A 27,975-nucleotide genomic window follows, 5' to 3' on the forward strand; every position below is an offset into this window, starting at 1 on the left:
CTGTTGTTTTATTTGCCTTCAAGTTGGAGCTGCTCCTAGCGAGGGCGGCCAGCAGCTTAAAACGGTCCTTCCCTGGCCCCCAATGAGCTGCTTTCCCCTCTCTAGGTGGGAAGGGGTCATACAGGCGGGGGCCTCAGGTACCGCAGCTGGAGGTGCGGCCACACCAGCCTTGTGGGCATGGTCCAGCTGGGCTGCTGCCTGCATGGTAGCACCAGGCAGCACAGCGCTGGCACCAGAAGGAGTGTGACGAGCAGGGCCCACAGCAGGCGCCTGGGGAGGCCAGAGGGCTGTGGCTGGTGCAGAAGGAAAATCAGGCCCCAGGGAAACCTGCACAAAGAAACATGTTGCTTTTACAAAGGAGAAATGCTGTGACTTTGCCCCCTCCCATTCAGAATGCACCAGAGAGCCACCTCCCAAATCAATCCCTAGGAAGAAAGCTCACACCAAGATAAATGTGGGGTTGAAGGCTCTTGCTCCCAGATGTGCGCCCCCCCAGTCTGATCTATGCACGGGGGGCGGTAGCAGAGAGGAATTAACACCAGTGTTGGTTAACACCCCTCTGCACACACCGTTCAGAGCTTTCTGTTAACACAGGGCACATTATGTGACCTCACTTTAGACCAGGGTTATTCCACTTTAGCTTAAATCCTTCAGGAAACGGTTTAAGCTAGCGTGAAAGAAGAGCGTCCACCCTGCAGTTTGCACCTATCTAAACAGATTGAAAATTGCTCTGTTAGGTAAGCTGGTGCCACTTTCTCCTGGGTGAGCCCTGAGCCTTGTCAGTTTCCCTTTGCATCCGGATTTCTACATTGCAAGGTCAGCAGGGTTGTCCCCATCCCCCACACATGGTTCCTTCTGCCCCAAGGACCACACTTCCTTAACTGCTGTCTGAAATAGACCAGGCCTGTGAGAGAAACAGCCAGGCTTGATTTACATATGGCCAGTGATGGAGAACTGAGCCCAGCCCTGGGACGTTGGCCCCATGGTTAATTCCCCTCATTGTTAAATATTGTGCCTTGTTTCTCTAGCCTCAGGTTCCAGCCACTGGAGTGTGTTAGACCTTTGTCTGCTAGCCTGAAGAGCCCATGACGTCGGTACTGACTCCTTAACCATCTCTGTGAGCTAATTAGATGTGGCTCCTGGAGCCATGTTTTCCAATCCTCAAACCATTCTGGGGGCTCTTCTCTGAACCCTCTCCAGTTTATCAACATCCTTCTTGAGTTGCGGACACCAGAACTGGGCACAAGATTCCAGCCAGGCCAAATACCGAAGGAATGTAATCTTTTTCCTCCTCCTGGGGTTCTTGCTGTTTATACATCCTGGTGCTTAGTGTGATACAGCAGAAAAACCATTCTTGACTCACCCACGCATCCCCTGGGACAGCCTCTGGCACTGGACAGACAGAGCTCTTAGGTGGGTGTGTGGGAGAGTGGAACCGCCTAGGCATGGGGCAGTGGTGGAGGACTGGGATTAGACTGAACTCCGCAGGGGGCTACTCACCATGGTGCTAAGGTTTCAAACCAGCAGTCGTGCAGCTGCTTCTGTTTGATGGGGGACAGCTGACTCTGCACTGGGACGAGTGCACCTTGCTGCAGGCCTCCCGCAGGGCTCCTGGAATAGAGAGGCCATGCTTTGAATCTCGGTGCATCACTAGGATGAGGGATATTGAACAAGGCCGTTGGCTGGGGACTGTGGGGAGGGACAGCTTGAGGCTACGTGCTCCAGACACATGGTACATCTACACGGAGATAAAAATCCTATGGCTTTAGGTCTGCTGACTCGGGCTCGCAGGGTTCAGGATGCGGGGCTATAAAAGGTTTGGGGCCAGACTGGAGCCTGGACTCTGAGACATTCCCCCTCGTGGGGTCTCAGAGGCCGAATGCACTCTGGCTTTATAGCCCCCCAAATCCTGTGAGCACAAGTCAGCTGACCCAGGCCAGCCACAGCCCTGCCACAGGTCTTTAATTGCAGCAGGGAGATACCCAGGCAGGGCCACCCACCTGCTCAGATGCTGAGCCAGTCACAGAGCTGTTAGGAATATTGAGAAGAGCTCAGTGAGATCCAGCTCGGCTGGACAACTAAGATCATTCTAGACCATGGCTTCACTCTGTGCTCTGGCCCATGGGGGAATGGCAAACGCCCCACCATTGCTAAGGGCGCAACTGGGCTTTTGCTGGAGTCGGTGAGAGCAGGAGAGCACCAGAAATGATCAGAGGCTTAGAAAACACGACCTCTGGGGAAGGACTGAAAGAACTGGGCATTTTAGTTTAGAGAAGGCAAGGGGGGGATAAGTCTTCCAATATGGATGAGGTCGTTCTAAGGAGGACAGCAATCAGCTCTCCATGTCCACCAAGGGTAAGACGAGAGAACTGGCTTTGTTTGTAGTGAGTGCCATTTGGGTTGAGGCTAGCTCAGCAAGGGAATGTGTGACCAAGGCAGGCTATGGAAACCTGGGCATGGGAGGTTTGCTGGGTCTGTCCTCAGTGTGGGGGGTGGAGTAGATGACCTCTGGACGTCTCTTCTGTGGCTCTGAGCCACATCCTCGGCTGGTGGAAATGATCTTAGCTACCGGGAAGTCAGCAGAACTCCGTGTGCCAGCTGCAGGGCTGTTCCACCCTCTCAGGGCTATAACCGGACCCCAGTAACAGCTCTTCACCATGCTTAAAATGCCAGCCTTGCCACTTCAGCAGCTTTTGGTCGCTCACAGGCTTACCTCTCTGCTGCACTGGACAATAGAGTGTCTGCGGGCCCGGCCTCCAGACAGATAGGCTTTGCTGCCTGAGAGAAACAATCAGATACAATGAGGAGTGAATGGGCTATTGTTCCAGAGCTGTCCCCACCCTGCTCAGCAGAGCTTAGCTGCTGTACCTCAGGCTGTCCTGTGATACAGAACTGCCATGAGAAAAGGAGTACTTGTGGCACCTTAGAGACTAACAAATTTATTTGAGCATAAGCTTTCATGAGCTACTGCTCACTTCATCGGATGCATTTGGTGGAAATGAAGTGAGCTGTAGCTCACGAAAGCTTATGCTCTAATAAATTTGTTAGTCTCTAAGGTGCCACAAGTACTCCTTTTCTTTTTGCGGACACAGACTAACATGGCTGCTACTCTGAGAACTGCCATGGCAGCAGGATGGGTTTTACAGTAGGATGCTTGTCAGATTTTCTCAGCAGGGAGCTGGGGTTTCTCTTCTCTGCTGGCTCCAGAAAGCTGCCAGCTGGCTCCAGAGGGTTGCCAGGAGGCACGCTGAAGGCAGGAAATCAGTATTCTTTCACCTAACACATAATTTGCCTGGGGAGCTCTCATTGCTTTGGGATCTAGTGCAAGCCGGTCATGTTTTCCAAAGGGGCTGAACACTTAGACAGATCAGAATATCTTGGATAATAAGATAATTTAAAAAAACTAATAAAGAGTTTTATCTGAGCACCTTGCTAGCACATTTAGCCTCACAACCCCCTAGGAGAGAGGGAAATACTGTTAACCCCCATTTACAGCTGAGGCACATGCAAAGATGGGCAGAGCAGGGATTCAAACCCATGTTGCCAAATGCCAAAGCGAGGACCCAAACCACAGGACCATCTGTCTTGTCTGGTTTAGTAGGGCTGTAAACCCTCATGGTTCAGAGACTGCACTTTTAAGCAACGTGGGGTAGGATATCCCTTAACTGTAGGGTTGCTGGCTTGGTCAGTCACTGGTCTGATCCAGCCTGGGAATTGTCCTATGTTCCTAAAACAGGGGCATGATAGCTGGCCTGTGATAGGCAAAGTTGGCATTCCAATTGTCTGAGGGCTCTGGAGAGCCAGGCAAAAAGCAGAGGGATCTATACTGCACTGCTTGCCCATCTAAAAGACTTGTTCTGCTGCCAATCTCCGAGCACAAGTCCTGCAGCAGTGTGCCCATTTTATGGACAGTGACTCAAGCACAAAAATGGCTTGTACGGAAAGCAGACTGTACAGCCTGGTCTGCACTTACACTGGCACAGCTGTGTCGGTCAGGGGTGTGACAAACCCACTTTCTGCCCTACTTAGCTATGCTGACAAAACCCCCAGTGTAGACATAGGGATGCCCATGTATGAGTGCTGCTGTTGGACAGATGCTATTCCTACTCCAGCAGAATGCCTCCTTCTGTCAGTGCAGGTTGCATCTATGGTGGGCATAGGCTGTGCGGTGTAGATATGGCCTAAGATCAATAGCAAACCAAGGAGTCCTGAGCAGCTGCTCTGGTCAGACTGCTTAGGGGTGTCCAGCTGGAGAAACAATGAACCCTTAATTAAATGGATTGTAAAAGTGAGACCCAGTGCACGGTTGGTAACCCTGGAGTTAGCTCTTACAAGGAAGTAGGATTTTTTGCTGCAATCCATTCCTCATTGCTATGACAAGACCACAGCAGTGGCCTGCCTCATGGTGGGGGCTGTTCAGATAAACAGGTCCTTTACGGGAAAAACTCCTGTCCAGCTAGTAATCGTGAGGCAGACACATCAATATTGTTAAGGGCCATGTGGGTTTTTTATTTCCTTTTCCCTAGCAGAAAACAATTTTCTTTAAAAGGAACCTCTTCCCATTCAGTGCCCCCGTGGCTGATAAGAACCTTTTAGCAGGAAAGGGGTAATTAGTGAGCACAATGCAGGAGTTAGCCCATTATCAGAGAGATGTTCATTTGTCTAAGTCAGAGAGGAGCGGGGCACGGGTTATAAAGGAAATAAAGGGTAAAGTTCACAATGGCCTGATCTAACTACAATTCCTGCCCCCTTGTCTCCGCTTGTGGCACAATTCACCTGCAGCCATGTGAAGCATTATGTACTAGTGTAAATGACTGCACAAGGGGCAAGGCAATGGTGAGCTCAGCTCTTTCTAGTCTTCTCTGCTAGTGCTAGCACAGCTGCAGCTCCTCCGGGCCGGGGAAGCCCTATTGTAAATGCAACTCCTGCTGCTGCTGGCATCCTTACGGTTATGGCCTAGATGTTCAACGGTATTTAGGTGCCTAACTCCCATAGTTAGGTGGCAAAATAACCTTTGAGGATCTGGGCCCATGTCTTTAGCTTGGTTTAAAAGATGGCAGTCAGATGAGCCTTGTACCAGTGCAGACACACTTGTGCTCTGTCTGTGCCTCTGAGTAACACCCTTTACGGAGTCTCAGAATCATTAGTCACTTATGAAAATCTTGTATATGCTAAAGCCAGAAGGGAGCCCGGTGGTCATCCAGGCTTGACCTCCTGTGAAAGCAGCCATAGGACTGTCCTGAATTAGCTCCGGGGGGAACTTGAGCTGGTCTTTGAGAAAACCAGCCCCTCTAATTGCCAGGGATGGAGAATCCCACACAGGCCTGGGTCAAGCATTCTCATGGTTAACTCCGTTCATTGTTAAAAGTTTGCACCTTGTTTCTAGCCTGAATTTGTCTAGTTTCACCTTCCAGCCTTTGGATCATGTTAGACCAGGGGTCGGCAACCTTTCAGAAGCGGTGGGCTGAGTCTTCATTTATTTACTCTAATTTGAGGTTTCGCGTGCCAGTGATACATTTTAACGTTTTTAGAAGGTCTCTTTCTATACGTCTTTAATATATAACTAAACTATTGTTGTATGTAAAGTAAATAAGGTTTTTCAAATGTTTAAGAAGCTTCATTTAAAATTAAATTAAAATGCAGAGCCCCCCGGACCCATGGCCGGGACCCGGACAGTGTGAGTGCCACTGAAAATCAGCTCTCATGCTGCCTTTGGCACATGTGCCATAGGTTGCCTACCCCGTGTTAGACCTTTGTCTGCTGGATTGAAGAGCCCTCTATTAGCAAATTTATGTTCCCCATGCAGGTACCTATAGACTGTAATTGAGTCGCTCTCCACTTTATCAACATCCTTCTTGAATTGGATCTTAGACGCTCTGGGACTCAGTTTCCCTATCTGTAAAATGTGGATAATCCCTTCCTTTCTCTGCCTGGGCTATTTCAATGCTAAGCTCTTCAGGGCAAGGGCTGTCTCTTGCTGTTTGCGTGTACAGCACCCAGTGCGATGAGGCCCTGATTGCAGCTGGGTGCTACCATAATCCTACAAGTGTTACACATACCCCTTGCCCAGACATGTGTTTAATATTTCTTTCCAAGAAGGAGGGAAAGCAACCAGCTCCAAGAATGCAAATTATCTCCAGAAACCTATTATTCAAATGGCTGGTGCTCTCCATGGGGCAGTTAGCTAATGCCTCCTGGCTGCGTGTTCATTGTCAGCGCAAGCGTTCATCGCCATCTATTTCCCTACTGCCAGTGCCACTTTGTAAGCAAGCAGGGATTGGAGTTGGGAGATGAAATCTTATAGGCCTTTGCCGGCGTGGGGGAGGAGAGTAAATCTGAGCTTCTGCGCTGTTCCATGTGCTGGCTGGGATGCTGCCGGTACAAATAAGGCTGGTTCTGTCGCTGGCATAGCTGACAGCATCGAAGAATCTGGCCGGAGCCTGGAGACACTCGCGCCTGAGTCTGACAGTGCCATTATTATTTATAGCACAGGAGCAGCTAGAGGGCCTGACTGAGAGCAGACGCCTGCCAAGGCTGTAACTCATCCGGCTGCAATCAGGCTAAAGGCATTCCCCTGGGTGTGTGCTAGGAAAGGCGGTTGGATTTAGCTAGCCCACATTAACTAAGGTCTGTACCTTCCCTTCCGGCCAAGGAAGCACGTGGGTCTCCAAGCAGGATAAGCAGCTGTGTTCTTCACCGGTCCCCATGGCTAGTTTAAGCTGCTCCTCTGTGCCATGTGCACACAACTCTTCCTTGGCTGGGCAGTTCCCACCTCTCCTCTCCTCTGTGCTAGATGGGAAGAGAGGGGTTGTTTATCATCATAGCAATGCCTGAACAGAGATTGGCGCTAAGCACTGTACAAATACATACATAAGGGGAGAGGGTCACTCTCCCAAAAAGCTTACATGCTAAAAAGACAAGACAAAAGGTGGGAGGGGAAACTGAGGCACGGGGCTAGGAAGGGACTTGCCCAAGGTTAGCAGTAAAGATGGGACTAGCATGCAGGTCTCCTGACTCCCAACTAAGTGCCCTATCCACTCGCCACACTGCCTCTCCCTAACAGATCCATCTGCTAGGTAAATAATTTAAAGTCTGATTTTATGCCCATCAAGAACAATCAGATTCCACGATTCCCAAGAGATCAAAGTTGCTCCTGGCAAACGCCCCGCTGTTCCGGATCGGCTGGGAGTTCAGCAGATAGCTTGGCTGGCAGCGTGGGGAATGTTGTTATTTATTAACTGTTTGTGTTGCAGACGCATTTAACAATCCCAGTTAAGGATCATCCCCCTTGTGCTGTGGGTGTGTACATATCCCCGGTGTGTGCCAATGACAGGTACCTCTACAGCAATAAAAGACCCACGACTAGCCCGGGTCAACTAGTTCGGGCTGTGGGGTTATAAAATTGCTGTATAGACATTCGGGCTCAGGCTGGAGCCTGGGATCTGAGACCCCGCAAAGTGGGAGGATCCCAGAGCCTGGGCTCCAGCCCCAACATCTACACTGCAGTTTTTTAACTCTGCAGGATGAGCCCCAAACAGCTGCCCTGGGCCAGGCTAGTTGGTCCGCAGGTCTTTTATGGTAGTGCCAACGTACCCGATGGAACTGGGGGAAGAGCCGGCAGCATGGGACAGGTAGAAGGCAGCTTCCACGTCCCTCATCCCCTGTTCGTACCTTTCTGGCCTCTCTGGTGTCAGTCGCTGCTGCTGCTCAGCCAGGACTTTGCACTCCAGCATGGCTGGCTCAGTCAAGCCCCGCCGGGGAAGCCAATCGACCGCACCCACATCCTGGGGAAACAGGTCCCCGAGTCAGGGCGGCCAACAGCTGGGTAAGGCAAACATCTGGGGGCTGTTGTCCAAGACTCCCAAAGTGCATCCCTAGGCCAGCTAAGCTCTGCAGTTCTCATGTAAGTGCGGCTGCCTCGCTTTTAAGCCACAGACAAGAGCAGAGACTTGCCCTGCTCATGCTGTGAATGAGGGGCAGAGGCAGGAATAGAACCCAGGAGTCCTGACATGAGTTTTCCCTCCCCCGCTGTAACCACTAGCCCTCACTGGCCCCTGGAGTTGGGAATAAAATATTCCGACACTATCTCCCACTTCCCTGGACCATGTTCCCTTCCACTGCAGGGACTAGGCCTCACGACTCCTGACTCTCAGGCCCCCCCACCCTGTCCTAACCTCTCCACATTACTCGCTGCTAGAAATGGAGACCCCAAGAGTTTTTAATGCCTCCTGCAAACGGAGCGGGCCTCCTACAAAGCCCCCGCCCTGCTCCCTGCAGCACAAGTCCCTTGGCCCTGCACTGGGGCATTGACGCCAGCCCTGACTGAGGGGAGAGCAACCCCTGCAGCACTGAGAAGCACTGGGGTCAGCACAAATAAGGGAGAGCGCCCCCTACTGAAGCACCATGACATCCTGCGGCCTGAGGTGGGTTTTTGCTGAAGGCCTCCTTTCCAGCTCATGCCAAGTCCTGTGTTTAGCTCTGCGAGATGTGACTAATCTGAGTATTTAGCCCAGCATCTGGCCTGCCGTCAGCCCAGCATGGCGGCTCTCAGGGTCAAGTAAAGGGGCATGGCTCCAGCTGGTGAGAGCTTGAATATTGCTTTCCTCTCCACCCTTAGTTCCCACCCTCACCTGCTCCTCTGCCACTGCCCTGACATCCACGGGGCTCATCTCGACAAGCAGCTGTGCCAATGCAGGAGCTCCTGAGCCTGGCAACACCCCACACAGTGGGCTGGGCAGCCTGGCCTCGGCCTTTCGTCCCTGCATGGAGAATGGGGCGGGGCAGTAGTGCACATACAAAAGCGATTTATTCTCGTGTGAACTGTCCTTGGGCGGGCTGAGGGTCAAATCCTCAGTTGGAGAACATTGGCAGAGCCCAGGGAGTCTGCGGCAAAGCCCCATTCCGCTAAGCCAGTGTGGCTTCTAAAGTTCAGGCGCTTGGAGTTTCAAATTAGCTGAGGCACCCAAAATAACTGGCTGCCTATGAAAACCAGGGACTAAACAGTCCCGTGCCACGGTTTACCCCCTGGGCATCCTGCAGATGAGGACGCTGATTTGCACTTTATTACACACTGTGAGATCTGTAGGTGAGAGCTCCCTGCACGGTTACTCATTATCATTCTAATACTGAGCCACAGGACGTCCCTCCCAGGTCAGGGCTATTTGGGGACCTTTCTAATGCAGTTCCTCTGTGGTTTGCTATATCATCCCCGCCCTGCAGACGCTGCAGCTGTACTGTGGAGTTCTCTCGCCCTGTCTCTCGGAGGAAGTGGTGGCGGCTTCCCAGAGGAATGTGGAGCTGTCCGGTTCCAAGTGGCGAGCTCAAGTGCAACGACGATACAATCGAGCTTTGCACACAGAAGGGATGCGAAAAGCTGCTTTGGGGGAGATGTTTCCCTGGTCTTTCTGTAGAGCAGTAAGCAAGTGTGCTTCCTTGATTCATAGATTCTAGGGCCAAAAGAGACCCCTTGGTCCTCTGATCTAACCTCCTGTATATCCCAGGCCATAAGACTGCCCTGAATTAATTTCTGTTTCAACTACGGCAGATCTTTTAGAAAAACAGAACATCTTGATTTAAAGAGGGCCTGGGATGGGGAATCCACCAGAGTCGTTTCAGCGGTTAATTCCCCTCACAGTCCAGAGTTTGCTGGGGAACTGGGGTTCAGCATGGAGTTTGAGGACACAGCATCCCCTACTGCATGCTGCGGGCCAGTGCCCCCCTACTGCATCACCAACACTACTACTATAAATGACAGGTTTCAGAGTAGCAGCTGTGTTAGTCTGTATTCGCAAAAAGAAAAGGAGTACTTGTGGCACCTTAGAGACTAACATTTATTAGAGCATAAGCTTTCATGAGCTACAGCTCACTTCATCGGATGCATTTGGTGGAAAATGTTTTTTTTCCACCAAATGCATCCGATGAAGTGAGCTGTAGCTCACAAAAGCTTATGCTCTAATAAATTTGTTAGTCTCTAAGGTGCCACAAGTACTCCTTTTCTTTTTGCGAACACTACTACTGTAGCTGTTCCTTTGAGGCCTCCCAGCCAGCTACCGAGCAGGCCTCACCTGGCTTGACTTTTGAACTCTGCCAGGATCAAAGCACAAGGTTAATTGGGCTTGCCAGATCAATGCAAGAGCCAGGCTGCCCTTCCCCCTACCTGCTGGATTTCTTCTATCTCCACGCAGAGTGGCTGTGCAGGAAGCTGACAATGGGGTTTAGGCTCGTGGGGCAGCTCCTTCGGCAGCCTGTATAAACACAGTCAATTCTCTTTCTTCCAGTCTCTGCATTCAGTTGTCTAACCTCTGGGATATCCTTGATTTTCATATAAATATCCAACCCTGCTTTGAATTGTACTAAATTCTTGGCCCCAGCAGAATCATGCGGCTATGAGTTCCACAGTCTATTCCCCTGTAGTTAGAGGTCAGCTCATGTCCAGACTCAGGTGGGTTTATAGCTCTTCCAGAGCTCTTGGCTATTTATTTTTTAATCTTTACCATTTGAAGTCTGGATGGTTTAATTACAGTTAAGGCCAATGAAATTTCCAGCAATCGGCTCTGAATTCAAAATTGCCGGGCGGGGAGGGTCTTTATGTTCGCTGTTTGCACAGCAGTGGGCACAGCAGGGCTGGCACAGAAAGAGAGCGTTGCTTGCCTTACGTCAGCAGTGGCAGAGCTGGAGACTATGCGGTCAGTGGCCCAGGAGGCAAACTGGCCAGAGAACTCTTTTTGCTAGCTATCTGCAAGGGATTTCACTCTATCATATGGTGCCTGGGACACCGTATGAACACGACAACGATAAGCCAGGTGCAACACCCCTGTGCTGCGGTGACTTTTCCATCACTGACTGCTGTGATCCGAGAGCAGTTTACATCATCAAAAATGGGCCTTGGGTGACCCAATGGGGAAACACCCAGCCAATTGCTAGCAGCATGGCAGCAGCACCAATGCCCTATGGGACCAGATCAGCAAAAGCTAAACAGCCAAGAGAAGGATTATCATCCTCCAATGGGGAAACCAAGACAGAGAGAGATGAGGGTAATTGAGGCAGAGATGGGAACGACGCCAGATCTCCTGAGTTCAGTGCCTTAACCACAGTCCTTCATAACTCTGAGCCTTTATTATTGTCAATGCAACATGGGCAGGGCCAGAGAAGAGCTCAGAAACCTGGTTCTCTGGGATCGTCTGGATCTCCCATCCCCAGTGCGGGAGAGTGGCTAAGCAAACTGAGCTGTCTCCCTGCCCCCAACATTTCTTCCTGTGGTGTCCAGGCCCCACAGCTTCCTCCTGAGCATGAGGCAGGAAGACAGCTTGCTCAAACCTCACGCCTCACCTCTGCACAGAGTTGAGCATCTGCAGTGTTCACACGGAGTGGTGAGAGACAGGCTGACCTGAGCCGACAATTGCAGGATAAAGATCACCAGAGAGTATGGCTGGGAGGAGTGTTTCTGCCTGCACCAGGTAGCCTGTAGATCAGGGCCCTGTCCAAGCAGATGCAGCCTATCTTGCAGCCTCCGGTGAAATTTGTCCTGTCCCCAGCCTGGCCCTTGGGAGACCTGTGTCTCTCTCGCACCGATGCCACATGACCCAGTTTTATATCGGGGGCTGGGGTCTGAGCTGGGAAGAGGTGAGGTCAGTGCAGAGGTCCCAGCAGGCAGAGCAGAGAGCTCACATTACACATCTGCCCTGGGCTTTAGCAAGGAGGGGACCTGAATTCAGATTAGCTCTGGGGAAGAGGCTACAAGGAACAATCCTGCCCCACCCTACGGGGCAGGGGATGGACTAGACAGGAAATGCAGGTTTCAGAGCTGTCCCTAGGTGGATATAGGACTGCCAAGTTTGGTTGGACATATTCCTGGAGGTTTCATCACATGACAATCTCTAATTAAAGATTAACCTTTAATTCCTGGAGACTCCAGGACAATCCTGGAAAACTGGCAACCCTAGCAGGTTTTTTGGGGCCAACATCCTAGCCCCGTGAGAGCACCTCGAGCTCCCCTTCCCATTTGCCTGATGCTCTCTGCTCCTCCTCCCACCTTTCTGACACCCTTGCCAAAGAATGACAAGTGTCCTGACCCCTCCCCTGCAAATTGTTAAAGCCATCCCATATCACGGTAAGGGTGAGCGGTTCATGCATTAAATTATGGTTCCATATATAAAGGGCGTGTAGAGGTTTTAACAAATGGCTAACCAGTCGTTAGAGCCCCGCAGCGCAGGAAGTGCCTTAGAACGGTCCATAACACCTTGCACTGAGGGGCTTAGAACCACCTCTAACCCATGCTGCTTCTGTCTGCCACATGTTTATTAGATCTAGTGATCGCTGATTCATCCTTTATAAAGGGAGCCCTGGTACGCAGCATGACAGGGCAAGGCCCCGGTCACACAGTGTGCACAAACACCCAGGGAGTTTTGCTACTTATCTAATCTAGGTCTGTCCATCTAACTGCCAGTTACTGGTTCTCATTCTGCCATTCTCCGTGAGATAAAAGAGCCCTTTAATACCCAGGATTTTCTCCCCAGACTCTGTAATCAAGCCACCTCTTGCCCTTCTTTTTGGATACACTAAACAGATTGAGCTCTTTGCATCTCTTACTGTAAGGCATTGTTTTTCCCAGCTCTTGAATTATTTCTGTAGCTTTTCTCTGCATCCCCTCCAATTTTGCAACATCTTTTTTAAAATGAGGACAGCAGAACTGGATGCAGGATTCCCGTTTCGTTTCACCATCACTCAGAGCACACGAGAAGGGATTCCTGAAATAAACCTCTCGCTCCGGCTGAGCTAGGGCAAATCTTTTATGAAGAGACACTCTGTCTTGATTAAAAGACTGATGGAGAGACCCGCCCATCCCAAGGTGAGTTGTTACACTGGTTAATTACACTCTGTTAAAAATCTGCATCTCACTTCTAGTCTGAATTTGTCTGCTTCAGCTTCCATCCATTGGCTCTGGAGTGAGCTAACCTGCACCTCAGAGTGCGTGTGTGTGTCTGCCCTCATTAGACAGACACAGAGACAGATTAGATGGGATAGTTTCTGGCTCAGGGAATAAACTATGATTTCATCAGCCTGAGGTTCCCTTCTGAGTAGGTTATTCCAGGACTGTCCCTGCTGCCCTCGGAAGCAGCTGGCTGCCGGAGGAGACAGGGGACAGAGCGCTGGCCTTGCAATGCACATGCAGTGTGGACAGCCTTCGCCAGGCACCCTTTGGGGGAGCCATTGGCACAGCGCCGTGTATGAACTGCAGCCCAGAAGCAACCCCCAACACTCTGAGCGGGAAGCTGCAAGCATCGGACTGCACGGTGTGTGCTGCAGAGCCCCATAACGCAGCTCCTGCCTTACTGCTTCAGGGATTGCAGGGTGCCCCCTAAGGGCTACTCTCAGTAATGTCCATGCTCCAGTGGCCCCACAGGACTCAGCTGTGGCACAGAATAACCAGGGAATAAGGCTCTCTTAGCTACACCCCCTCATACCCCTCTCCTCCAGCTCACCACCTGGGGCTGCTACTCAAGTGGCTGTGCCCTGGGGGGTGGTCTGTCAGGAATCAGGACCTGTAGCAGGCTGCCTGATGGGTAGGAGGGGTCAGTAGACCAGCTCAGTCCAGCAGCCGTTTGGTGTCTGGGATAGCTCCTGCTTGTCCCCAGCCTTGGACCCAGCCCTGTTCCTACTTCGCCTCCATCCAGGTAACCCGGCTCTGACCGCGGCTCCAATTCCTGATTTCGGCTCTGACCCTTGGCTCGGGCACCTGGCCTCTGACTCCTGCTCTGACCGCCCACACCCTGGGCACTGACATTGTCCCTGCCAACCTAGCGGGTATACAAACAATGAAGAGAGCTGGGTACCTAGGAGGGGCTGCTCAGAAGGACTTACATGGCCAGGTCTTCGGTGGTTTGGCACAGCTGCTCCTGCAGGTGGCTTGTTTCCAGTCTCAGCTCCTGTGGAGGAAGGACAGATCCTCTGGAGTTTCCTCTGCCATATAAACCGTGTTCTCCCAAACCACCCAGCTCATCAGGCGTTCCTACAGCCAACGGGCCTATTTCTCCGTTACACTTGCACCCCTCTTGGTGGCCCTGGCACAGTAAAGGGTCCTTAAAGTGGGGCAGAAATGGCCCTCTAGAAACTCCCCACTGTGCAAGGAATATAACTGCTCTCCCCTCAGCCCCTGGCATAGGGGGCCAGTGGGCGCATGGCTGGAGCACACGGCATTGTGGCTGTTCTCCGCTACCCAAGCTCCACAGGAGCCAGATTGGAGGCGTGGCCAGAGAGGACCATAGGCTTTAAGTTAGAGCAGCCCTGAGGTCACTCTAACCTATGCCAGGGCCCCCTATCCACAGTCCTGGAATACAAGGAGTGCAAAGATGGCTTAAAGTCACCTTAACCTGCCCCTCCCACACTCACCCCCCTGCCCTGGTGCAGGAGCAGAGTAACAGATTCAGGCCAGCCGAATTTAGGGATCTCCTGGGAATCCTGGATCATTGAATCTAGTCCCCACAGGCCACCCCGTTGTACCATAAACTTATCAAGCTCCATCATCAGACTAGTGTTTGTCCTCACCACTCCTACTGGGAGGCTGTTGTGGAAACTCCCTGCTCTCATGGTTAGAAACCAGCTTCTAATTTCCAGCTGAAACTCATCCCTGGCCAGTTTATCACCATTTGTTGAACTCAGGTGACCAGCACTGGACACAGTATGCCAAATGAGGTCCCATTGGTGCCTTGCACAATGGCGTGAATACTTCTTTGGGCTGTTTGACCGAGGAAACCTGTCTCCTCCATGGTCCACTGCTCCATGAGGAGGATACAAAGAGAGCACACATAGAATCATAGAATCATAGAAGGTTAGGGTTGGAAGGGACCTCAGGAGGTCATCTAGTCCAACCCCCTGCTCAAAGCAGGACCAATCCCCAATTTTTGCCCCAGATCCTAAATGGCCCCTTCAAGGATTGAACTCACAACCCTGGGTTTAGCAAGGCCAATGCTCAAACCACTGAGCACATGGCTGGGCAGGGAGGATCCAGACTCTTTGGTGAATCAGGTGGAAAGGCCAACGGAGCAGATGGGCAGGACCCTTCATTACCTGCACCACTGTCCTGTACTCCGCCAGCAGCGCTGTCAGTTCTTCGGCATGGTTTGTTTTCTGCAAAAAGCCCCGAAAAACCAGATTTGCCCCCTTTGTCATGGTGACAAAGGGTGCTCTGACAGATTATCCCTGAGTGGCTGCTTATTAGACACAGGTCTAGCTTTGAGCTTAATTTTGAGTCTGCAGCGGCACCCACTGGTTGTTATGAGCACTGACAGCACACCCAGAACCACGATATGCATAGGTTTTAAGGCCAGAGGGACCATTGTATTCATCTAGCCAGACCTCCCACATGACACAGGCCAGAGAACTTCACCTGCATCGAGCCCCATAACTTCTGCTGGCTGAAAGTTTAAAGGGAACTGTATACAACACACATCAGTGACATTAATAACACCTGCTCTTACTGAGGGTTTTTCATCGCTAGATCTCAAAGCGCTTTATAAAGGAGGTTAGTATCATTGCACCCACTGTACAGATGGGGAAACTGAGTCACAGAATGCTGAAGTGACTAATTCAAGGTCACTAAGCAGGCCAACAGCCAAGCCAGGAATAGAACCCGGGTTTGCTGAGGGCCAGTCCAGCAAAACAGACCAACAAGAGGATGGACAGAAAGGAAAATTCAGTACTAGAAACAACCCCAAGCATGCTGTTCTCAGCCACATACCGATTGCTCACCTCAGTAAGGGCAGTGTCTTTGCAGGAGAGGAGAGTTTCATATTCACAGAGCTGGGCCTAGAGAAAGGAAATATGTGCTTCACCCTTTGCCCGTCATCAAAGATCTCAAAATGCCTGAAATTCACTGGTAAACTTTCAAACCCCCGTGGGAAAGCGAGGTGGCATAGGATCATAGAAATATAGGACTGGAAGTCCCCACATCCAATCCCCTGCACTATGGCATTAATCCCATTTTGCAGCAAGGGAAACTGAGCCATGGGGTAGGGAAAAGAGATGTGTTCCCCCAAGATAACACAAAAAATCAATAGCAGAGTTAGGAATAGAACCCAGGTGTCCTGACATCCACTCAGATGTTCTAAGCCATTACACGATACAGGCCAAAATGCTGTTTTCCCACCCCATGGGAAATTCCAAAATTTTCAAATGAAAAACAGAAATCTCATCATTTTTCACAAAACAAAATATTCCCAAAAATGTTCAGATATTTTATATGAAAATAATTTAGAACAGAATAGTTAAAATGGAACTTTTAAATAATTTCCTGTTGAAAGCGAGACGATCTCGCAAAACATTTAGATTTTGTCATATCAGCATTTTCTATTGGAAAATGTTCAACCCACTCTGCTTAACAGCTAGGAGGACTTGTAAAGGTGCAAAAGTCTTTGCTGGGCTACACACACTTGCTTGCAAGCTACACAAGGAAGCCAACAGAAGCTGTGGGTTCTCAGCACTGTTGAGAAGGAGTTACTTAGAGCCTAGCAACTGATTTAGGTGACACGCATTTTAGGTGACAGGTTAGTACCTTCAGATCTGCCTTCTCAGCAACCAGCCCTGCAACCTTCTGCTTCACTCTGTCTCTCTCTGTGAGCAGCTTCCTTTTCTGTAAAGCAGCCGCAGTTCAAGCTTAGTGTTAATTAGCAAACCATATCGAAGAGATATGATAGCTACTCCCCTGGCCCCTTCACCAATGAAAGGCAGCTGCTGCTGGGATGGGACAGGCCGCACAAGCAGCTTAAGGGTGCACAGCAGTTTAGCACAGGAAGTGAAAATTAATTCCACATCCAGCTGAAACTACAGCAGCAATTAAGGCAGTTTAAATGCAGTTAGGCCCAGATCTACCATGGACTTCAGTGGAAGTTAGGACCCTAAATATCTCTGAGGATCTGGATTTTGGACACACTGAAACCTGATCAGGACACTGGGGTTAATAATTCATGTTCATATAAAATATGCCAGGCCACAAGGAGTCAGAAGCAGTTTTGCATCTCCACAGAAAGATGGCAGCTCCAGCAACACAGCGCCCCCTCCTGCTGATGCACTGGGGCCCTGGAGTCAGCACTTACGCTGGGGAGTGTCCCCTCGGAGTCCCCTGCCCCCTAGCACAACGCTGGGACACTGGAATAATAGATGTTGAAGCCAGAAGGGACTATTCGGATACTATAGCTTGACCTCCAGCAGAACACTGAGTATTTTACCCAGAAATTCCCACCTCCCGCCCCGTATCTAGTAGTTGAGATAGAATGTCTCTTTCAGAAAGACATCCAGTCTTGATTTAAAGACTCCAAGTCCTAAAGAATCCGCCCTACCCCTTGGTAAATTATTCCAATGTCTAATAATCCTCACTCTTAACATTGCACACCTTGTTTCCGGCCTGAACCTCAGCTTCCAGCCCCTGGATTCTGCTCCTCCTTTGTCTGCTACATTGAGGAGCTCTCTAGGTACTTACAGACCTCTTAGTCACCTTTTCACCTTCTCTGTGATGAGCTGAGGAGACTGTATTTCATCGCAAAGCAGATTTTCCAGACCTCCTCTGTGCTCTTTCCCAACTCAGTTCTGACTCAGAGGGGAGACCACCTCCCACTGAGTCACCCACACTGCCTCCTGCCTGTTTCTTGCTGATTTGGCATTAAAGTACAGACACGGTTAACTTCACAAAGACAGCTCCAAACTTTTGCTACTCTCCAGAGCCCTCCTCACCTCCTCTTGAAGACAGTCCACTTGTAGAGAGAGGCACAGCTGTTCCTTTTCCTATAAGTTTAAAAAACAAACCAAACGTGGACCTAAGCTATATCCCCCAGAGTTTACCTATGACATAACTCAAGTAATGGCCATGTCTTGGTTCAATAAATTGAAGTGACTGGGCTGCCGGTGTTATCAACACACATTTATTTTTACTTTCCCCCGCAATCCAGGTGGTTAATTTGCATCAAGAGCTGAGTGCCCCACGACAGCTGTGCCACGCCAAGAAACCACTCAGGGCTGCAGCAGATGGGAACTTTGAAATGCCCATGGGTTTAAAGAAAGACAACAAAAACGTAAGTGAACTCAGTGCTGGCGAAAAGCACCAGATTGACGGGCTGAAATCCTCTGTTTATCCCACAAAACGGGCACACTATGGGCAGTCGCCGAGTAAAGTTTTTGCTTTCCCACATGCTGCCCCCTGCTGATTTTCCTCCACACTGCACTGCTGGGTTATCAGTTGGTGTAAATCAGCACACATCTGCCAATCCACCCCACCTAAGAATCAGGCCCTAGGAGTTAGAGACCATTCAAGCCTGGATCTCTTTACTACCGGGACCCAGGTGTGACAGTGGGTTTATAACGCAAAGGACTGTTCTCCTAGGAAGGACGCTGAGCCCCATCAACTTGTTACACGTTTGAGAGGGATGTGTTGGTTTCACATGGTCACTTTCTGAGGCTCTCAGCAAAGAGAAGGCAAGGAAATTGAGGTTTTCTTGGGTGGTTACATGACCATAGCCCTGCAAGTGGGAAAACAGATGCAGAGAGCGCGTGACTTGTGCAAAGTCACATGGCAAATCAGCTGCAATTTCAGGTAGCAAACCCAGAAGTCCCAGTTCCCAGCCCTCCCTGCTCTAACCTGACTCTCCCCCACCCCCGAGGCAGTGACAGAACCCAGGAGTCTTAGCCCTACTACTCTAACCACTAGGAAATACTGCTTCCCCAGTGATATCAGGCTATCTGCCAGAACCCCTATCCAGGGAAATGTTGCTGAAACAAAGACTCACAAGCACCTACCAGCTGCCGGGCTTGGGAGTAAAGTTTGCCCTTCTCCTCTTTCAGGCTTTTTGCAACAGCCTTCAGGTCTTCTAGTTCATTAGCCACTGATTTAGTCTGTTCCAGGGCCTGTTGCGTGCTACCAAGGAGAGCAGCCAGTTAGGAGAGGCGAGTAATTCAAAGCCTCTTAATTAGCAGTGGTCAAAGTAGCCTGAGATAACTGCAGTACAGGGCCAAGTGTCACTGAATACGGTGTCTGAGTTTCCGTGGAAGCCTTAGGAGTTGCAATGGTTGAGGTAAATGATGGATGTATTCATTATTACTCTTTGTATTTCAGTAGTCCCTAGAGGCCCAGTTGTCGACCAGGGCCCCAGTGTGCTAGGCACTGTACAAATTGAGCAAAAAGACGGTCCCTGCCCCAAAGAGCTACCAATCTGAGCAATGAATACAGTTGCTAAATTCCTCCCCCCCCCCCCCCCCCCCAAAAAAAAGACACCCAGTGGCTACTCAGTTTAAAATATCCAGCGCCCAGAAGGGAGAAATTGCTGAAGCCTCGTGAAATAACGAACAAATAATAATAACCCCAGACCGAGCGCTTCACCTGCCATTTAAATTCACCCACCCAGGAATGGAACATGGAGGCCATGTCTGAGCACTCAGCAAGGCTGCACAACACCTGGGCACGGGAAGGCAAAGTGAATCCTGTACCTGGTCCACACCTCAGGCAGGGGAATTTAGGGAGGCAGAATGGAATTAGCCAGGTTGGGATGTAGCCAGCAACACCTGGGAGAGCATGCCCTATCCTGCAGTGAGCATGCCTCAGGGTCTCAGAGACTATGAGCAATCAGCATGCTTCATGTAGGCCTCACCCTATCACCTCCAAACACCACACTGGAGAAGTGAGACCAGTACTGACTGCCGGGGAGAGCGCCCCGTGTTCAGCCCCCGCCCCGCTCCCTTCAGCACGGGGCCCTTAGCACCGCACTGGGGCCACTGCCTGCCTGAGCAGAACATCCTCTACTGAGTGTCCCATACAGCTCCCTGAAGCACACTGCCCCCTAGAGCCGTGTCAGCACTAATCCAGAGAGGGGGATAGTGCCCCTCAGCCTGCTCCCTGCAGTCCCCCCTGGCTGCCTCCCGTCCCACTCACCTTCTCAGTCTGCCTTGCAGGTGGGAGATCTCTTCGGTGAGGCGGGAGTTGAGTTCCTCAGCTGCCTCGATGGTCCTCTGCAGCTTGGCATTCTGCACGGCCAACTTTTTGTTGCCATACTCCAGGTCTTCAATGCTGTTCATCAAGGCGGCAGCCTCTTCCCTTGGAGACCACCATGAATGAGGGCAAGGGGGCAGTCGGTAGGGAGATCTCTCCTCACTTGCACTACTGTCACGCCGCACAACAGCACTTACTCAACCCCAGCCTCCAGACCACAGGCCCAGCACTGATCGGGGGCGCGTTCAGCCGCTGAGCCTGAGATTTTTGTCTTAGCCCACTAGGAAATGGACTAGAACACCTCCACCCCATATCACACCCGACTGGATGGCGATCAGATGGCATTGCCTACAGGCTGGCAAAGGAGACCTGGATCGGCAGCACCTGGTAAGACCCACTGGTGTATCTCGTTCAGCACCAGACAGTTCAGAAACTCCGAGAGGGAAAGTGACCAAATTATCACCATAGGAAAAATGATGGCCACCTAGTATCCCCCTCCTGACGCTCCACAGTGGTCCATATAATCCAGCATCCCACGTTCTGCTGCGCTGGATCACTTGCCAGTGATCAATCCAGCTCACACTAGTGATCAATCTAAGCCAATGTACGGTTTCTAACAATGGCTGGTGCTGGCTGGTTGCGAGAAGGGCGTGATTGTGACTCCCCAGTAATGCATCTCATTACTGAACACTGCACACCTAGGAAGGTTATCCCTTCCTGACTCCCTGAAGCATGTGAATGGTCCTTGTAACATTCATCCGAGGTAGAGGCCCTGTGGCTACTGTTCACAGATCGTAAAGCATCTAATCCTTTTTTGGAAACTTACACAGGTACGAGCCTGTAATACCCTACAGCATGGGTTAGTTACATCCCAGCCTTCCTGATTTGGCTGATTATGAGAAGTTAGTACTTACGAGTTTACACTGCTGACGTCCCCGCCATATCCCTCTAACTGAGCAGCACAAGAGACAGGTCTCCTCCTCCTCCCTGAAGAGGAAAAACAGAGAGCAATGTTAGGGCCACAGCCATGGGTTTCTGGTCGTGATGCTTGTGGCTGCCGGGAGTAGGAAAAGAGAATGGCAACATGAAGATTGATATCAAATTATGCCCAGGAACACCTGCTCAGTGGCTCCCACTAACCGGCCAGGAGGGGTATTAAACTCAGAAATAAGTTATAACTGATGTTTAAGAGTCTTTCTCTTGTCTGTAAAAGGCCATTGGCCTCTCCTGGGCTCACTGGAGATGTGCCATGGGAGGATGTCACAGCTTGTGTGCTGTGCCAGGGGTAGGGGCGTGCAAAGGTGGCTGAATGCTATGTCTGTGTTTCCCCAATCCTGGGGCTATCCAGACAGCACCTGCGTCCTCAGCATAAGGTAGAACAGCCCAGAGGTTGTTTTAACTTACCTGTGGCTGCTGGCAGCCCTTAAAGGTTGTGACAGTGGCTGGGATAACTGGAATGCAGAGATACTCTGGCCACATCCCTGCTTTCCTGTGCCAGAGGCTGGGGGGAAAGACCTGGCGTGGCAGGCCTACTCAGTCTATCCTCCTACAAAGCCCTCTGTATAACCTACACTCTTATATCACTGCAGTTTCTGAGTGCATCAAAACTGTCAGAGCACCGAGGAAGTGAGGGCAGAGAAAGGGACTTAGAATCATAGAATCATAGAATATCAGGGTTGGAAGGGACCTTTAGGACTAGATCCTCAAAAGCATTATGGTCCATTGGAGTCCAGACTCCTGGGTTCAGTCCCATCATCTGAAGATTGCCCTAAGAATTCCCAGGTAGCCAATTCAGCTAGCTTTCTGGCTGCTTTGCAGAAGCCCAGAACTGAGCCCCAGAAGACCCTGAATCACACGTCTTTACATATGCAGACAAACCCAATCAGACACAACCCTTCTGCCCTATAAGCTCATCAAGCTCTTTCTCCTACAGACCAGGCAGAAAGAGAGAGACTGCTGTTGATTATTCTATTTATAAACCCTCAGGAGGCGCTCAGATGCTACAGCGACAGAGGGGCTAATCAAGGATTAATTATGAGCGTATTTCAAAACCTGGGTGGTTTCCTGTGTCCCCAGCAGAAAGGGCAAGGACAGACGCCTCAGTCAGGCCAATCAGTAGCACAGGAGGTTGCATTACCAAACCGTCTATACTTAGAATTAAATACACTGTCTTTTTTTTATTATCCCTTTCAGCACAACTTACCAGATGGCCACAGGCACATATTGTACACAAACTTGTCTCGCTCCTTCATGCTGTCTAATCCCCTGGATGAAACATAAATGAATAGTCATAATTCCCACTTTATCACCATCCGTACAAAATGAATCATGTACTCTGTGCATATCAGGTGACTTTTCCCTATTTAACACCCACTTCTTAATAAACACAAGAATGAAAATAGTACCTCAAGTTTAGTGGTGGGTATTGTACCATGCTGTAATTAAGGCAGGATGGTCGCTTAATTAGTTGGGGGTAAGAAATGACCGGGTGTCTTTAATGATTAAAGTCAGAAAAGCTATGCACGCAACAGGTGAGCCTTAAGGTTGTCCTAGATAAAGCTGTGATAGAAAGGCCCAGAGAAGGGTTATATTATTCATTTCACCTGGCTGTTTCGTTAGAAGAGAACAGAGCTAATAAATATTAATATTGATAATGAGAGCTGATTCTGAAAGCCTTTTTTTTTGTTTGTTAAAGACTAAGAGGCACATATGACATAGATACACAGCTGGACAGCACAGGGAGTGGATTCTTACAGCAGTGAGGTTCTCTGATAAGAGAAAAGGAGTACTTGTGGCACTTTAAAGACTAACAAATTTATTGAGTCTCTAAGGTGCCACAAGTACTCCTTTTCTTTTTGCGAAAACAGACTAACATGGCTGCTACTCTGAAACCTGATAAGAGAAAGGAACTCCTAGGACAACTCTGGGAGATGTATATCAATTCCCCGCAGGGGTGTAGGAGTCAGGACTCCTGGGTCCTAACTCTTGGAGAGAATATAGACTAGGAGGACAGAGCAGGACTCCTGGGTTCTATTTGCTGCTCTGTGGTGTTATGTTGTCTAGGAAGTTAGAGCAGGAGGGAATGGGAGTCAGGACTCCTGGGTTCCAATGAGTTCCTGTGTAACCCTGGTTTCAGAGTAGCAGCCGTGTTAGTCTGTATTCGATGAAGTGAGCTGTAGCTCACGAAAGCTTATGCTCTAATAAATTTGTTAGTCTCTAAGGTGCCACAAGTACTCCTTTTCTTTTTGTGTAACCCTGGAAGGCCAAGCCACTTGGCAGATGCAGATTGGTGCATAGCAGGATTTTCACAAGGCCTTAGGTGCCGAATACCCATTCATTTCCATTTTTTTTAAAAGTACCTTTGAACATCTGGCCTTTTACCTGTCTGTGCCTCAGTTTCTCTTTCTGTGGATGAAAATCTTACCCTTTCTCGCTGTGGGGTTGTGACACCTAAGCCACAGATGTTCCTAAATTATCTACTCACCCATCCTGCCGACAATCTGCAATCCAGTTTTTCATAACGGCATGGAAGGTCGGTAAATCCACAGCGACACCCCTCTCTTCTGGGTCCAGCATTTTGTAAAGCAACTGCAGTCTCCCTTCCTCACAGCTTTGCCCTGTCACAGACTGTAAGTACTCGATAATACGGAAAACAGACACTTGTCCTGCAATCAGAAATTCAGACACACCAATAATCACCCCTTGGCAAACCAAGAACGTTGCTAGAGATGGAAAGTTCGTTTTGTGATTACAGAGATGGCCTGGGAGTTTGGAGATCAGTGGAATCAATGGGAGGGAGGCCCAGATCCTCAAAGGGATTTAGGTGTTTGAGTTGCTGGAATCCCTGTGTAGTTGACAATGGATTTGTGCATTGTCCTAAATCCACATCAAGGGACCTAAATAAAGTGACTGTTTTCAAAATGACCTACTGAGGTCAATGCAACCTCTGATAACAGGTGGGGCCATCTCTGCTGCAGCTATATGGTAATCTATGCCCCTTCTGCTTCATAGCAATATAGCCCCCCACCCCTGCCTCAGGAAGTTGACCAGCAGCTTGCTGTCTGCTTTCAACTCAGCCTTGTTAACTCCTAGGAGAGTGGAAGATCCCAGGTACAGGAACTAGGACACAAGATTTTTTTTCAAAGGTCTTGAGAATGGGAGGTAGATGAAGGGGCTGGGATTTGCCATCTGAACGCTCATTGGCTTCCACTCTGAAAGGAGCCTTCGAATCTAATGCACAGTTAATTTCCTGGTAGCATTAAAGTGGCTGGGACTCTGCCAGGGCTGTGCATTTCCAGCTGACATTAGAAAGCTTTCTACCTGTTTGTTCCAGGTCACAGGCTTCAAACGTGCAGGTCAGGACGTGCTCCTCGGAGCATCGGCTCTTGCTGCTGACGGCAGTGCTCTCCCATGACTCTAGTAAGGAAGAGGAGGAGAGATGTAACATTTACAAGCTAAGAACATAAGAACGGCCAAGCTGGGTCAGCCCAATGGTCCATTTAGCCCAGTAACCTGTCTTTGACAATGACCAATGCCAGACGCTTCAGAGGGAATGAAAAGAACAGGGCAATTATCGAATGATCCATCCCCTGTCTGCCAGTCCCAGCTTCTGGCAGTCAGAGGTTTAGGGACACCCAGAGCATGGGGTTGTGTGCCTAACTATCTTGTCTAATAGCCATTGATGGACCTACCCTCCATAAACTTATCTAATTCTTTTTTGAACCCAGTTATACTTTTGGCCTACACAACATCCTCTGGCAATGAGTTCCACTGGCTGACTGTGCATCATATGAAGATATACTTCTTTCTGTTTGTTTTAAACCTGCTGCCTATTCATTTCATTGTGTGACCACTGGTTTTGTGTCATGTGAAGGGGGAAATGACACTTCCCTTTACTTTCTCCACACCATTTCTGATATTATAGACCTCTGTCGCAGTGACTCTGAAACTTTTTTACTGGTGACCCCTTTCACATAGCAAGCCTCTGAATGCGACCCCTCTTATAAATTAAAAACACTGTTTTATATAGTTAACACCATTATAAATGCTGGAGGCAAAGCAGGGTTTGGGGTGGAGGTTGTAACCAGAACTGGACACAATAATCTAGTTGTGGGTGTGCCATGGATTTATATAGTGGCACTATGATATTTTCTGTCTTACTATCAATCCCTTCCCTAATGGTTTCTAACACACCGTGAGCCCCTGCACATGGAGCGAATGTCTCTGGAGAACTTAATGTCTGGTTCCAGACCTAATTACCCGTAAGCAAAATCTCCCCCCTTCCGGACTGTCCTATGATCCCATTACTGTGCTGTGGGATAGTGGACAACTGGCCTTTGTGATTACACTATAAGGAACAATCCTGACCTGTCTGAGGGGGCAGGAAGTTGGGGAACGGTCTCCCAGGAATCTAATACTATAGGTTTTATCCCTGCACTAACTTTTAAGATGCCATGATTCACACACACACACCACAAAAATCCCATGCTTATGCCCAGGGATATCAACAGACCAAATTCTGCTTATACCAGCCCACATCTGGACTAATTCCTCGGACTTAAATTGAGTTACTCGGGATTTATGTTGACGTAACTGAGGGCAGAACTTGGCCTGACAGGTCAAATCACAGGACATGACTAAGAGGAGAATTGAGTTCACAAAGGCTGATATGCGTAGCCACAGTATATTATGTATGTACGTATCTTTCCATCTCCATACACTCCCCCACAGCCCATCTATCTGTCATACAGCAACCACCGCAGTACCCAAGCATTCTTTGATCTCTTATCCTAACAACTTGGAATAACCAAGTCAGCATCCATACTCTGTACTAAAGCAAGCCCTACTGAGCAGCGTGGTGGGAGGCAGCTGTGTGGGACAGGATGACTCATCCACCTCTGTGACTTACCTCAATTCAGATAACACCCAGGCTGCTCCCCTATGCACCCTACAAAGATAGCATCAGCGTTCTTTTAACTTGCTGGAGGATTCTCTGCTCCTTGAAGTCTTTAAACCATGATTTGAGGACTTCAATAGCTCAGACGTAGGTGAGAGGTTTATCGCAGGAGTGGGTGGGTGAGATTCTGTGGCCTGCATTGTGCAGGAGGTCAGACTAGATGATCATAATGGTCCTTTCTGACCTTAATATCTCAGTCCCTCTGGCGTGAAATCATGGCACTTAGTGCTAGTCAAGGTACAGAGCACCTTCCATGAACTCTCCCAGCCTTATAGCAAATGTGCTCCTTGCTTTTCCTCTTCTCACTTTAAGCTCACACAGAAAGGCAGTCTGCACCACTGTGGCTCCTGTACTGACCTGATTGCAGAATCAGGGCCTAACTTGGGAGACAGCAAGGTCTAGCAGGCTGAGCACCAGGCTAGGGCTTCTAAACACCTGGGTTCTACCCCCGTCTTGCTCTTCGATCTTGGGCAAGTTAACAGTGTTGACGGTGAATTTGTCATCTGTAGGTTTCAGAGCCAACAACCCATTTGGAGGAATGGGGCAGATCTCGTTTCTAAGAGATATTGCTGCAGAATCAGGGAGGCCATACTGCTCACTTGATACATGGGTCACGTTTTCAAGGTCATATTTGCAACGTGGGCCCCCATTCAGCAAAGCACTTAAGAACCCTCTGGGTGCCACTTCCTTAGCTCATAGGGTAGCATTAAAGAATGTGAGGTCCTCAATTACTGCAGTAATGGGGGACACAGAGTAGATAGTCAGACCCCATAAAGGGTGCTACATACCCTCTGAGGACTGGACCATGGGCAATTCTGCAACTGCTGCAGTGTTAGACGTGGTCTCCATGTTCACTGGCTGACCTGTTTCTCCACAGCAGCAGGCTTCATCCAAGATCCAGGGGGAAGCATCCCCCTGGGGGGAAAGCACGTCTCCCGAGGCCATGTCTCCCATCACCTTAGCTTGCCCTGCAATAAAACAGACAGCGTGATGCCCTCCAAGCAAGCTCTCTGCTGGGAATGGGGTAAACTGCAGCAGACTGATTGATCTAATTAAATTAGATGAGAAGAGAGGCTAGAACGGGTGGCGAGGGACTCCCGGGCCTAGACTGACGGGCTGGCTGTATGGGTTAGCCACCGGGTTAGCTGAATTGGTGTATTTACACCAGTACAGCCAGACCCTCAGATTACCCACAGGTGTATCTAGAAGCAGGTGTATCTAGGGTGTAGTTAGGGTTTTATCCCAGTGGTGCCATCAGAAGTTGGCCCCAAACTGTGTTCACTTTTGCAAGAGATCTCGGGAACCCCACCCGTGCTCAGAATGGAAACTGTCTTGTTTAATCAACTTGGGCATCCATCAACCAGAGGAGCAGAGGGAGGGCAATGTGGGGGTCAAGACACCCCCCCACGCCCATTTAAAGCTTATTTGTGGGATTATCTGGGTCTGCCCTCCCTACCCAAGGGGATGGATTTAGGGGAGACAGCCTATCGGAGGGAGGTATTTGGGAGTGGTGCTGAAAGAAAGAGAAGGGGGGGACAATTGTACCAGAGCCCTGAGCTCAAGGCAGACCCCAAAAGTCTGTAAAAATGGGATGAAATGGAACATGATGAACCAATGGGCCAGGTGACTTGGGGGACGTTATCTGGGATGTCTGGCCTACATGAAGGTGTATTTAGGGAGACTGGGTTTTATTCCGAATTGGCCACTGGGCTGCTGGGTGACCTTTAGCATGTCCCTGCCTTAGCTCGTGCCAGTTTTCCCATGTGGGGCTAATGATACCAACCTCTTTTGTGGTTTACAGGGGGCAGTTGGTCTGTGGGGTTCTCTGGGGTTGGCGTGACTGTAAGGGGGCAAGCTGGGGATTTGGGGTTGGGTGGTTTATGGGGGCCATTGGTCTGTGGGGTTCTCTGGGGTTGGCGTGACTGTAAGGGGGCAAGCTGGGGATTTGGAGTTGGTGGTTTACGGGGGCCATTGGTCTGTGGGGTTCTCTGGGGTTGGCGTGACTGTAAGGGGGCAAGCTGGGGATTTGGAATTGGGTGGTTTATGGGGG

The 27,975-nt window shown here is 49.9% G+C and overlaps 1 protein-coding gene and 1 long non-coding RNA gene across 2 annotated transcripts; one reads left to right on the plus strand and one right to left on the minus strand.

Moving 5' to 3' along the window:
- Nucleotides 1-26,870, minus strand: KASH5 (KASH domain containing 5). Its single transcript, XM_043501270.1, has 19 exons — nt 26,714-26,870; nt 24,290-24,385; nt 23,454-23,634; nt 22,173-22,234; nt 20,884-20,956; nt 19,913-20,074; nt 18,784-18,901; nt 17,725-17,775; nt 16,550-16,627; nt 15,748-15,804; nt 15,067-15,126; nt 13,861-13,925; nt 10,157-10,244; nt 8,631-8,759; nt 7,672-7,784; nt 6,636-6,789; nt 2,714-2,778; nt 1,501-1,611; nt 1-327 (listed from the first exon to the last, which is right to left on the minus strand). Exons 1-19 carry the CDS (start codon nt 26,868-26,870, stop codon nt 117-119), a joined length of 2,031 nt encoding a protein of 676 aa, XP_043357205.1. The 3' UTR covers nt 1-116.
- Nucleotides 17,976-22,595, plus strand: LOC122457264. Its single transcript, XR_006276739.1, has 3 exons — nt 17,976-18,062; nt 20,038-20,356; nt 22,163-22,595. It is a non-coding gene; the product is annotated as an uncharacterized LOC122457264 (long non-coding RNA).
- Nucleotides 26,871-27,975: the final 1,105 nt, after the last annotated feature.

This window comes from Dermochelys coriacea, chromosome 23, assembly GCF_009764565.3.
Source record: "Dermochelys coriacea isolate rDerCor1 chromosome 23, rDerCor1.pri.v4, whole genome shotgun sequence".
NCBI classification, from domain to species: Eukaryota; Metazoa; Chordata; order Testudines; family Dermochelyidae; genus Dermochelys; species Dermochelys coriacea.

Excerpts from the sequence above, each read along its gene's own strand:
- KASH5 (XM_043501270.1), bottom strand. The coding sequence starts at position 26,870 with ATGGCCTCGGGAGACGTGCTTTCCCCCCAGGGGGATGCTTCCCCCTGG. Across the intron at positions 18,902-19,912 it reads CTGCAAGGCAGACTGAGAAG|CACGCAACAGGCCCTGGAAC; the intron begins GTGAGTGGGACG and ends TCTCCTTGGTAG. Across the intron at positions 17,776-18,783 it reads ACTCCCAAGCCCGGCAGCTG|GAAAAGGAACAGCTGTGCCT; the intron begins GTAGGTGCTTGT and ends TTAAACTTATAG.